Source organism: Papaver somniferum, chromosome 11, assembly GCF_003573695.1.
Source record: "Papaver somniferum cultivar HN1 chromosome 11, ASM357369v1, whole genome shotgun sequence".
Lineage (NCBI taxonomy): Eukaryota > Viridiplantae > Streptophyta > Magnoliopsida > Ranunculales > Papaveraceae > Papaver > Papaver somniferum.
The window spans coordinates 122,187,609-122,200,133 of NC_039368.1; the positions used below are offsets into that span (position 1 = coordinate 122,187,609).

The 12,525-nt window shown below is 38.1% G+C and overlaps 2 protein-coding genes across 4 annotated transcripts in view; one reads left to right on the forward strand and one right to left on the reverse strand.

Annotated features, from left to right (window-relative positions):
- The window catches only part of LOC113321346 (triadin-like), an 8,401-nt gene extending 3,295 nt beyond the window's left edge, over positions 1 to 5,106 (forward strand). The window contains exons 8-15 of one of the 2 annotated variants that reach the window (XM_026569239.1): positions 71 to 1,501; positions 1,588 to 1,692; positions 2,621 to 2,703; positions 2,931 to 2,982; positions 3,074 to 3,154; positions 3,229 to 3,263; positions 3,928 to 4,002; positions 4,095 to 5,106. In XM_026569239.1, the coding sequence (XP_026425024.1) occupies positions 71 to 1,501; positions 1,588 to 1,692; positions 2,621 to 2,703; positions 2,931 to 2,982; positions 3,074 to 3,154; positions 3,229 to 3,263; positions 3,928 to 4,002; positions 4,095 to 4,545 (2,313 nt within the window). In that variant the 3' untranslated portion in view covers positions 4,546 to 5,106. The remainder of the gene's footprint in view (positions 1 to 70; positions 1,502 to 1,587; positions 1,693 to 2,620; positions 2,704 to 2,930; positions 2,983 to 3,073; positions 3,155 to 3,228; positions 3,264 to 3,927; positions 4,003 to 4,094) is intronic. The other variant, XM_026569240.1, reaches the window with a different exon arrangement.
- Positions 5,107 to 6,980: 1,874 nt separating this feature from the next.
- LOC113323157 (zinc finger CCCH domain-containing protein 62-like) lies at positions 6,981 to 9,952 on the reverse strand. Of its 2 annotated transcripts, XM_026571426.1 has the most exons (9): positions 9,581 to 9,952; positions 9,346 to 9,494; positions 9,149 to 9,263; positions 8,980 to 9,041; positions 8,551 to 8,602; positions 8,347 to 8,458; positions 8,118 to 8,216; positions 7,889 to 8,022; positions 6,981 to 7,736 (listed from the first exon to the last, which is right to left on the reverse strand). In XM_026571426.1, the coding sequence occupies exons 1-9, from the start codon at positions 9,751 to 9,753 to the stop codon at positions 7,250 to 7,252; spliced, it is 1,383 nt and encodes a 460-aa protein (XP_026427211.1). In that variant the 5' UTR covers positions 9,754 to 9,952; the 3' UTR covers positions 6,981 to 7,249. The 2 variants fall into 2 exon arrangements, with proteins under 2 accessions (XP_026427211.1, XP_026427212.1); XM_026571427.1 differs by lacking the exon at positions 8,118 to 8,216.
- Between the last annotated feature and the right edge of the window lie 2,573 nt (positions 9,953 to 12,525).

Genomic DNA, 12,525 nt, shown 5'->3' on the forward strand with positions numbered 1-12,525 from the left:
TTCTCTCTTATTGCTATCTGTCTTCTCCAACATTGGTTCATTAGATTTAGATTTTTAAATTCGATATCAGGTAGTAGATGAGCAGAAGCCTGAGGTGGCGGAGGAGCAGAAGCCTGAGGTTGCTGAGCAGCAGAAACCAGAGGCGGCTGAGGAAGAGAAACCAGAGGCGGCCGAGGAAGAGAAGCCAGAGGTGGCCAAGGAAGAGAAGTCGGAGGTGGCCGAGGAAGAGAAGCCGGAGGTGGCTGAGGAAAAGGCAGAAGTGGCTGAAGTGCAGAAGCCAGAAGTGGCTGACGAGCAGAAGCCAGTTGTGACTTCAGGAGCTTCGGAATCCATAGCTAAAAAATCAGAAAAGCCGGTAACGAGCAATGGTACTTCTGGGAAAAGTGACACTCTGATAACTTCAGATGGCTTGGAAAAGGAAGTGATTTCTAGTGCTACTATTCGATGTACTGAAGATGAACTTAATGTGAACTCATCAAAGACAGCTGATTCGGAAACTAATCTAGACCCTGTTGTTACGGAGCCAGCAGAAGTGTCTGACCGTTCCCAGACATTAAGTGACAAACAAGATGGAGAACATGAAGACGAGAAGAAGAGTCACAGTGCGGAAGCTAATAGTTCACCTCTGAAACAGTGCTCTTTAGGTGAGACAGCCGTTTCTTTGGAAAATGAGATGCTGAAGTCACCAACTGTGTCGCAAAATGAAACTGTAAATGCTGCTTCACCATCCCATAGTCAGAGTCTTCTTGAAGAAACTAATTCCAAGGAAGGTGCTAGGCAGCAAAAGAAGAATACAGATACTCGAGATAGCGAACTTGATTCATCTTTAGCGCACAAGGGAGGTTTGTCACAGGACCAGGATGAGGATCAAACATCTCCATCCGCAGATGTAGTTTTCAGTAAGGAGATTAAAGGTGAGATAGGTTCCAAAGAAGAACAAGCAGTTTCAGAAGATGAAGCACTTCCATCTACAGAAGTGATCTCACAGAGTGACTCTAAGGTCAAAAAAGGTTCAGGAGCAAAAACAAATACCAGATCGCGTAGAAAGGCAAGAGCCAGTGAAGTAAGAAGTTCACGTCTTATGGATGATATCTTAGCTAGTGATTCTGAAGCAAAGCCAGTCGGACCATCCAGCAAGAAAGAGTCTTCCAAGGAGGATGAGCTGTCTGATATCAAGGAGGAAGTTAGAACAAAAAATGGAAGGGGAAAAAGTAAAACTGAGAAGGATGTTACTGGAGAATCGTGTATGGAGGTCGATGCTTCCAAGGAGGATGAAAACCCCCGCGACAAGAACATCAGAACAAAAAAAGGAAGGGGAAAAGTCAACTCCAAAGAGGTGACTGGAGAACCAAGTAATACCAAGAAGGATGTTACTGAAGAACCATGTATTGAAGTAGATGCTTCCAAGGAGGATGAGATCTCTCATGATAAGGACATCAAAACAAAAAAAGGAAGGGGAAAAGTTAACTCCAAAGAGGTGACTGGAGAACCAAGTAATAAGGTATGATAACTTTTTGATTCTACTTCGTATCTAGATTTTCAGATTCTTAGTGGTCGTTTGTCTTACAATCATTTTATGGAAAGAAGGCTTCTTCGCCGAAGTCCACAGAATCATCAGATAAAGAGCAGAGCCATCTGATGGTAACTCCGAGTCCAAAATCAAAGAGAAAACGTGCTCCAGGGAATGACGTGGTTGGTCTACTGATTCTAATATCTTTCTCAAATTTACTTTCTTGTGTTATACTTACCTGCTGCGGTTCTGTTATCCTTCTTGTATTTTGGTGTTCTTAGGTTGTATAACATTAAGTTTAGAATGGATCGTGTGGCATTACACGTTACATTTATTGCTTTTAACCTTCCGCCGCTGTCCTAGTTAGTATTTACAACCTAATGGCTTTTTTGAGTTCCAGTTACTTTATGTTATGCTACTCTCAACCTCGCCATGTTTTTATAAGTTTGCTGGAAACATCCTCAACCTTATTAGTTATTGGGTGCATGCTTTTCCTTTTCCCCTCTTTTTATATTGTGGAGCTTCTCTTATCTGGTTTTGTGTCTGTGAAGTTTGGTATTGTGAAACCACCGGTGCATAATTTTTCACTTTTCCCGTAGATAAGTCTCTTCTTCTTGTAGCTTTACCCTTGATAAATGCATCAAATTTTCTGGTGGACTCACCTTTGTAGTGGGTGCTGGTGAAGTTGTCAGTTGATTTTAGATGCAGGGTCATGTGGTTGGTTTACTTGTTCGATATGAGATCACATTTAGTAGTACTCATTATTTGATTAAGGTTGTTCGTTCTTCCATTTTCCACATAATTATATTGTAAATTAAGCTCTTCTGCTGCTCGTCTGATGTCCGATTTATGTTTTTTTTTCCTGCTCACCCTTTAATATTAATATTTATCCTTGATGTGATTTGACTCCTTGGTTCATCTTTCTTGGAAGTTTCTGTAGGAATTGCATGCTTTGCCTTTTAAAAAAAAAAAAACTTTTACACAATGTATTGCTGATAATTCTAATTTTTAGTTATTTAGTTTTGAAGCACCCAGCTATTTTCTAATAAATCTTGGATATGATTCATATCATGGTCTACAGTTACTGATTTGTTCCTCTTGTTATGTCAGACCGATAAAAAAACAAAGTCAGTTGATGCTGGCAAGGAACTGATAGGGCAAAAAGTCAAGGTTTGGTGGCCAGATGACAAGAAGTAAGAAAAAGTCATGGTTATGAATTTCAGAACCAGTTCTAATAGTTATTTGCATGATGATTATCGAGTCCAGGAGCCTAGGTGTTGGTCTGCTGGTCTTTAATCGAGTGTAAATAATTACAGCTTAGTTTTTCTTTGTGTACTAGATATTATATTAATTTTCCTTTCAAGTGATTTCAACTTTGAAACATTACTTGCCATGAATATTTTTCTTTGATGTTCTGCAGGTTTTATCAAGGCACTGTTGACTCTTATAATCATATTTCAAAAAAGCACAAGGTGATTGTTCTTTAGATGTGCAGCTGTTCTGCTTTGTATTTATAGTTGAATTTTGGTTCGAACTTCATGCATCATTATTTAATAAATGCAGATTACATACACAGACGGTGAGATAGAGAAGTTGGATCTTAAGAAGGAAACATGGGAAACTATTGAAGAGTTTGAACCAGAAGTAGGTATTCACTCAATAGTATGATTATATGTTGATCTTGTAGTTGCTCTAACCCATTTCTACATTTCTATCAGGAAGAAAGCGCTCCGAGTCCTGATTCTTCTGAAACGTGAGTTTGCCACTATCTGGAAATCCTTGGTTAACTATTGTCTGTCTTGAGTTTTTGTATATGAAACTGGATTCTTCGTTATGTTCATGATTCATCATTTTGATCATGGAACTATCTTTTCATGAAAGGCTGTTATGACACAGTTGCTAGTTGGTTTGAAATGCAATATTTTGATCTTTTATAGCGTCATCTTAGATAAAATATGCTGTTGCATGTCACCTTTTAGGTGTATTAACTTAACCCGAAAACTACTTCAGAAGATTTCTAGCTTCCTCTTTCCCTTGCCATTTTGTTCTTGGATGGGCAGAAGAGCCTTCCGTGAGATTTTTGTTAGAGAAGTAGGATGCAGGATCGACCTTCACTAGTTTAACATTTGTGTGAGAGAGTGGTGTGTTACTCTTTTTTTTTTGTTTTGATCAGACGTGGTGTGTTACTCTGCATGTCCTGGACGCCACTTCATATGTAGCTCTTGTTTAGTAGTTTATATGTACTTTAAAGCCACCAATAGCAAGACATGGCAGAATTAGCAATCAATAAAGAACAGAGTTAAATTAGATCGCATGCATACCCATACTTAAATTTGTAGGCTTTCTCGATATACACCAAGGCAGTTTTTGTCTGCTTTAAGTTTTCTGTTGTTAATATGTGATTTGGTACTTACCAGGCATCAAAAGAAAAAGGGGAAAAAGGAATCGGATTCCTCAACCTCGAAAACAAAGATGAACACTTCAACCAAAAGGTAAGGCGTCATTGTGACCTCATCTTATGTTGACTGGTGGCAACTGATGCTTAGAGCTCTCTTGTTTGTTTTTTTTGCTTTTTATGTGTTAGGCGGGGAAGTGTTTCAGCAAAGAAATCTGATGGTGCAGCAATTGAGTCTGACCTAGCTGGTAAGTCTGGCGATAGTAGTAACAAATCCAAGGGCAGCAGCAGTAAGGGAAGCAAGTCCAAGGATGAGAGATCTACTAAAGCCAAGGACGAGAAGGATTCAACTCCTAAAGCTAGAAGTAAGCTGAAAGAAACTCCCAAAGCACAAGGCGACAAGGTCAAGGGCTCATCCAAGTATGATGATGCAACACCATTAAACAAGGGAAAGGGTGATAGCAATAGCAAGGCTGGTGCCAATGGAACTTCTGCTGCCAAAAAAAGAAAATCCGATTCTTCATCGAAAGCCCAAGAAGTTTCGTCACCAGGAAAGAAAGGAAAGGCAGAGGATAGTGAGAACAAAAGCGGGGGTAAAAACAACGCCCAGAAGAGTGGGCGAAAGCGTCCCAGAAAGTAGATGGGTGTATGTAGGTCCGACTGATTAGAGATTCCTTTGTTTGACCATAATGTTTGTCTTGGACCCTCCCTCCTCTCCACATTCTCCTCAGGTATATATGGATCGTCTGATGTGGGTATCCATCCATCTGCTGCAGTAGTTTCGGATGCTGATGATGACAATGCTGTCTGTTCCTGGTAGGTCATGTTATCAGGGTCCTTATCATTCCCTAAATTGGAGGCATCTCTGATGGTGTGGAGGGGTTGGTTGCTATGCACTGAGTAGCTTTGGAGGCATCTCTGATGGTGTTCTGTTTCCTAAATTGGAAAAAAAATAGTATTGCTCTTTGCAACAGTAGTAGTAGATAGATAAAAATGCTAGTGAACTTTTAGCTTTTAAGATGACCTTTTTTCTTCTTCTTCCTGAACAGTGTTAAATTATTAAATCATATTTTTGATTCGTAGACGACGTGCTTTCTTATTGTTGCATTTGTGTTCCAAATATTTGAGGCTCCTTGCTTCCATTGGGTGTTGAGTATCTATTTGCTTGACGTGATTTGGTCAGCAAGAGCTCTTGTTTGTCCCATTTTTGTCTGGAGTTTGTTATTTTGTTTATCATGTCTATGTATGTATCATGTTGAAAAAGAGCCAAACTAGAGAATGTACGGGAGGCCAACACATCGTCTCCTTTGAATTCTCCATTTTTTTTTAGTAACCCGTTACCGGGGAGGCATGGTTTATTAGAGGGGCGGCATTCTGATAGGACAAAAAGGGTCATTACATGATCATTCAAGGTGTCCCTTATCAAAAATTTGGAAATGACAAATTAACCCTCATAATTGATAACCTAGTTTAGTGATGATAATTAAGTTTAATATTAACAATTAATTTCACTTATATTAATTCAAAATCAAAACAAAATCAGATTTTAGAGTTTAAAAAAGAATTTTTGGAGATGGTAGAGAAGCTTTAATCCAAGGTGAAGGTCAGTCTCAATCAATTGAAGAAATTAACCAACAAAGTGAAAAACCAATGCCTGAAAATGACCCCAACTAGCTTTTTGTTGCTCAAATACGTAAAAAAAATTCAATTTTTAACAATTTCAGAGCTAATTACGGTTGGCATTTTGCTCGTAACCAACCGTAATTCATAGTTACGGTTCATAAAAGATGAACTACCAATTGTAACTGGTTAAATTTGGGGAAAACCCAATTGTAAAACCAGTTACGGTTGGTAACTAAATGCTCGATACGAACCGTAACTCAGTTACGGTTGGTAACCAAATGCTCGATACCAATCGTAACTGAGTTACGGTTGGTAAATAAAAATGGTTAGCAACATCAAATTCTCCAATTACGGTTCGTAATAGAGTTAAAATCAACCGTAACTCACATAAATCCAGAAATTTGAATTTCAATTTTCACCTAAAATCCTAATTTCTGATAGAAATTAAACTTAAATCGAACAAAATAAACTAAACCTAACTGGGTTTTTCATAACATATCTCAAATAAGTCATTATACTTGATTAATTTTCGAATCATCGAAGACGAGGAAATTTTGAGTTTTAATGAAGGTTATAGTTGATGGGAGGAGAAGAGATGAAGAAGAAAGAAAACAAATTTTCAATTTAACTTTGATTTAGGTTAAAACATGGGAAAGGTAATCTAGACAATTTACAAAACCATTTGGACACCTCCTAACCGACTAGAGGGACACTATTATCACACTACCACCCCTCTAATAAACCATGCCGCCCCTATAATAAGATACTTTTTTTTATGGGTTTTAGCCTTTTAGGTGGGTCTGGGGGTAGGAGTCTCTGATTTTAATAATTTGGTTCTGGAGAAGTGGATGTACTAGATAGTGGGTTATTATTACGAGATTCAAGGAATGAAGCCAAAGAACTCCCAGGACTAGGAATATGCCTTCTTCGGGAGAACTTATATCGCTGAAGCTGGAGGTTGGAAGTTCTGTAAATGCACCCTTAGTTTTGTTGGAAGTTTTGTTTGTTGACAAATGTGCAGAAGGCTGAAATTTTTAATTGAAGAGCAAAAGCGTCCCAATTCTCAAGGTATCCCAAATCTCAACCTGAAGATTGAAGACACTGAAATTTGCAATTACCTACTATTGTATGTAAAATCGCTTATCGAGGTGTAAATAAAGCTCGCTTCATAGGGTCCAGACTTCTGAGTTGGATCCTCGTCTTGAGCTAGTCGTACACCCCTTCTGCGAGTCGAACTTGTTTGTTATTTACATTATTTGCAACTGAGTAAGCATCTGAGTAAGTGCATTCTTGTATCTTGATGTTTCTGCGAGCTGTGGTATGTTGTAGTACTTCTTATCAATAAAAACAAATTCGGAATGTGGTTTGAGTACTGTGGACTCCGATCTTCCCCATCTGATTGCAAATGTAATCTTCAAGAGGAATAGATTGAAAAACGAGGAATGGAACCTGCGTAAGATAAATGGAATGGACTGGTGTCTGCAATCACAAGCTGAAGAAAAATATTTATATATACAACTTCTTCACTTGCTGCCAGGATGACACATAACAAGGTTGATAAAAACTATGCTTACAGTATTATGGAAGAACCAAGGAATTACAAAATCTGGATTCTGACATCAAAAACTCGAGAACAATGTGATTATGAGTCTCAAGAATCCACAAGATGCCTGAAACTTTGTGTTCAAAGAAACTACTTTAATTGTACCAAAATCTTTGCTCTAGTATTTTCCCCATCTTCTTTCATGCAAAGACTTACAGTTTTCTCCATGACGATAACACCTCCCCCGAACATAGTAGCGGCACAACTGCCGTTTAATGGGAGGCTTTTCATGCAAATACTTGCACCTATCTCCAAAATAACACCTTCCTTGAGGATAGTATTTACAGACATGCCGCTGTGAGGGAGCCCTCCCAAGATTAGTATTGGCAACCTGATATCCGTTGCTTTGATTGTTATCTTTGGATTTTCTACTGCCATCTGGATGTTGTTTGGTAGTTATTGAATCCATCCTGGTGTTCATGCGGACCTCGGTGACAACTATCTTTGGAGGCAAAGCAGGTTTATGTTCTCCAATCTGAGTTGGTTGTCTTGTGGAGACTGATGGGAGTTGATTCTGAAGTTGAGAAGCTGGTTTCATCTCCAATTCATCTGGTGACATCCTTCTTTTTGGCTCCGGAACAGTACTTTTTTCAATTTTGGACACCCTATAGTCAAAAAATCAAGGGTGTTAATGGAGGAGTCTTTACAGAATAACTACTAGCTGAACTGAAGACAAACTGCATATAATGTCACGACTTCCTATTTTGTTCAATACAAACTTCCTAGCAGGAGACGACCAACGGGTTCAGAAGCTCACCTCTGACGACAAACTGCACATAATGTTCGCTTTTCCTTTTGCTGGGTTCTTGTTTTTCTGTTAGACCTAGCAACGGATCCTCTGGAGTGTTTTTCTAGCAAAACCTTATTCCTCATCTCCTCATCTGCCCATAACTGATATTTAAGAACAGAGTTCAGCCCCATAGTATCGAAAGATGAATAACATACATTCCCAAACAACGAGGGGGAAAAAAACTAACTGGACAGACCTGTCTCATTGTCTTTAACTTATAAAGGTTTCTACCCTTAATTAGAAGAGGGTGGAGTGCAGGAAGTGGTTTCACTCCTTTGCTCCATAATACTTCAATCTGATCAAATCGAGCAAACTTAAGAGTTTCGACGTGCACAATGCCCAAATATTAGCCAATAAAATAATTTCGTTTTAATGAAGGCTAGGATATCTGAAGTTAACATTGCAAATGAAACAATCAAGATCACCGTAAATGTGTGTTGCTGCTTGGCACAACCATAGCTTTCTCTCACAACACGACCCACAACGGTTCTAGTCCCACAGGAAGGGCCAGCGGCACTCCTAGAAGCTACGTTATACCTATGCGACACAATGTAATAAGATTCCAAAACAATAAGCATCGATACAAAATGGCTATAATTGTACTTGCACCAAGGAGTTTGCTTGCTCACATTTCATAAACATTTTGCTCGAACATTACTACATCTCCAGTGCAAGCATCACCTGCACATCAATCCCCATTATATAAAGTAATTCAACAACACGTAATAGTAATTCAACCTACGCCAAGACATTCAACAGCGCTTGCTCTTAGTCGTCTTTTCTTTTTACTGTGAATGTACGTAAAATATCTTAGATGAAAATATGGTAATTTTCATATATTTCAACCTAATATCTAGAGATCTCTTGCTAAGTCTAATAGGTTTCTACTAGTGACTTGAGATAGTTTTAAAACGGCTTAACATTTTTTTCGATGTAGAAACATAGCCAAGAAAAACACCACAATAATGCTTGCTCTAAAAGTAATTCAGCAAGTAAAATCTAACAATGCTCTAATAGTAATTCAACGAAGTGAAATCTTACAATCATAACAACCTAACCTTTGCAATCACATACAAAGCTGGATTCTGGATACTTCTGTTCTCCTCCACCATTTATGATCCTGCATTAATACAAAGCCGATAACCAAATCAGATCAAACCAAAACAATATGAAAAAATAAAAAAGTTAAAGAAAAATCAGATACAATACAGTGTCATTCATTATTACCCAAGATGCTCCTTAATCCGATCGATAAGAACGCCTTTCTTCCCCATTAACCGCAACCCGTTCTTCCTCAAATAAACTTTACATTGTTCAACTTTCAGTTTCTCCAACTGACCACCTGTTCTCACCCATCAAAAACAAAACTAAAACTCTATCCACAAACTTACACCATCAGTGAAGCATTATATCAAACACGTTACCAGCGATAATCTTCTCAATAGTTTCAATACTTCTAGCATCTTTCGCGTTAAGTTCGGGCACCTTCTTTTTTTTGGACGTCTTGGGCACCTTAATCTCTACACCATCTGGTTCTTCTCCATCATTTCCATATTCAATAACCTTTGGAATCCTGCAAAAATCAAATTAAAATAAAAAATAGCTGCATCACTACACATAAAGAGATCAATCAATGATCGATATGATTAATATACGAACCGTGATTTAGTTTTCTTCAACGGAAGTCTGGGTGGAATTGACCTTGTTTCTTCTGAATCATCATCAACAGATGTTGTGTCTTCTTCTGAATCATCATCAACAGCTCCACTTTCTTCACTTCCTGATTCTTCTTCTTCATCACTCAATGGTAGCTTCTGGTTAATCTTCTCCATGAATTGGTTTTTCCTCGCCTACAAATATTTTTTTTTTAATAGATTAAGATTGATTTAGTCGTTTTCTCTCTATCTTTTTAAAGGATTTCTAGTTTCTATAAACAGAGAAGTGAATCATATTCTTTCCGTTGAGAATTCAAAAATTCAAAACTGTCTATATTTTCGGGAATAATCCCGGGATATTGAGCATCTTCGACTTCGTTACATTTTTGCCGTTAAGAATTCAAAGATTGAAAACTGTCTATATATACGGACGGGGTTTGCCGAAGTCCGTGCCGGTCCGGGCTACAAATTAGGTTTGTCAGATCTAGGTTGTTCGTTCGAACTCAGCCTGCCCGATATCAGGCCCACAATTGTCCTGAGAAAACTAACGCCCAAGAAAAAAAAGTTATTATCCGGCCCAATATGTTTTTTAGTTTCTACAGCACCCATAATTAGAATGATTTTTTTGGGACCATCCTTTTTTTGGAGGACCGCGGTCTTATTAGGCCACATACCCTACAATGTTAAGGAATGTCCTAAAATAAGATGAGATTACTAATTTGGCCATATTCCTAATTAAATTTAACCCTAATTTAATAACCGTCACTAATTTAATAACTACCCCTAATTAAAATTAACCCTAACTTAATGTAAAACAAAAGTATCTAAACCTAGCCGCACAAAAAAAATCTGTTCTCCTCTACTTATCTTCTTCCCCATTTCAACACCGTCTTCATCGATTAATCGTCGATTCATAAAATTTTCATCGTCGATTAATCAATCGACTATAAGAATGGTTCTTCGAAAGAAAACCAAAAGACTCCCAGGAACAGGTCCCCCATTAGGGAATCTAGCAAATCAGCCAAGTGATTTTGAGATTCATACAGAAGTGGAACAACCAAGTGAATCCACAATCCAGTATAATAGACGCAGTAAGAAGCCTGATTCTACCATGGGATCGATTCGAAGGTATTTTCCAACAAACCCATTTACTTTTAATTTGATTCTGATTCGTTTAATTGAATAAAAATCATCAAAATAGCTTCAAATGGAAGTTACAGTGCATTATTCGGTTAGGACGAATTTCTAAAAACCCTAGTTTGTTAACCGAACTTCGTGAAAGGAAGAACACGAAGAAAAGTTTGGTTCTATAGGATTCAAAACTAGGTCACCGAACTGCCAGTTCGGTTAGTTCGCAAAGAAGCCTAAAACATTTTTCTCACCGAACTTAACCAGTTTTACAACAAATTGTTTTTCCACATGTAACCGAACTGTCCAATTTTGCCCGCTATTTTGTGTTTTTATGTAACCGAACTGAGCTATCTTGTTCGGTTGGTTCGCATAAAATTCTAAAACTATTCAGTAATCGAACTTTATAAAAAAAAATTCAATGTAACCGGACTATGCTATTTTGCCCAATATGTTGAGTTTCAATTTAACCGAACATGTCCAACTTTGTTGAGTTGCATACATGTGGAGTTCGGTTTATTCGAAAAAGACCTTGACAAACCAAACTCTTTATTAATAGTGACCAATGTTGAGTTCGGTTTGTTCGCAAAAAATCTTGACAAACCGAAAAAGATCAAGATGACAACCTTGTTTGATGATTTTAGTGGGACGAGAAATTTGGTTCTTCAAGGAAAGTTGGTGATGACCGAGAAGAAGATTAAGCACCATGTGACTGCTTATTTGTTATATCAACTAGGAACCATTTTCTTCCCTGACACTTCAGGTCACGTGGTAAATGCCCATCACCTCCAGCTATTGGACTTCCTTGATGAGGTGAACAACTACTGTTGGGGCATTGTGGGTTCTTTCATTCATTCAAGCGGAGCTCAGAAAAGCTTCGAGGCTTAAGAATGTTTTCTTTGGAGGGTTATACACCCTTGTCCAGGTACGCCGTTGAATTATCATTTGTGTGTTTGAAACTTCATTAAGTGAATGAATAAATGTGAATTGTTACTAATAATACTACGAAATTGGATGAGTTAACGGTTGAAGATATGGTTTTCCATCCATACACCCTTAATTCAGATGAAGAAGAGGAAGATGTTCGGGTTATTGATTTCTCACTTGTCGCGGGTTACAATGGACCGTTGTTTTATCCTGGCGGTTGTACAATGTATAATCCTCGAAGAGTATTGACACAATTTATTTGTGTCCAAACTGTCCCACAAGAGGAAAAGTTCAACTTCACGGTGAAAAAGCGGGGAACTAAGGACATCGAAAAGAATTTTGTTCCCAAATACGAACCAGCTCCATCAGTGGACCATTGGAACAATATGGGGAATTATATTGTTCCAAATGAAGACTTGCACGATTCGTATGATGAGTCAAATGCTGCTGATGAGGGATATATGGAATGGTATAAAACTATTTCTCATCCTTGTGTAATAAACAAAGTCCAACAAGCCCGTGCTGAGAAAGCGACCTACCACCTTATCCATAGCTAGAAACCATTTCTTCGTTAATTTTCTCTTGCTAAATACTAGTTTGAACGGGCATTTAATTTTCTTTGAGCATGGTGTGTTCTTCCTCGTCGTCTTTCCTTTATACTCATAACCCTTCCTCTTGTGACTAACATAGGGATCTCCACTTCTCTCACAAACCATTTCAAAACGAGTTTGGCTTTCTTTTCCATTCAAAACTATGACGCAATTGACTCTCTTAGCATGTTCTCTAGCCCAATTCTTCGCATCAATAGGTAAGTCAAATACCAACTCATTAGCATAGTGATGAGATGTATCTTCGAATAACATATTAACCGGAGAAGTTTGATCATCCATTGGT

Coding starts and splice junctions, on each gene's coding strand:
- LOC113323157 (XM_026571426.1), bottom strand. CDS start 9,753: ATGGAGAAGATTAACCAGAAGCTACCATTGAGTGATGAAGAAGAAGAA. Junction 9,495..9,580: donor TTGAAGAAAACTAAATCACG/GTTCGTATATTA, acceptor TGATTTTTGCAG/GATTCCAAAGGTTATTGAAT. Junction 8,603..8,979: donor CTTTGTATGTGATTGCAAAG/GTTAGGTTGTTA, acceptor ATTGATGTGCAG/GTGATGCTTGCACTGGAGAT.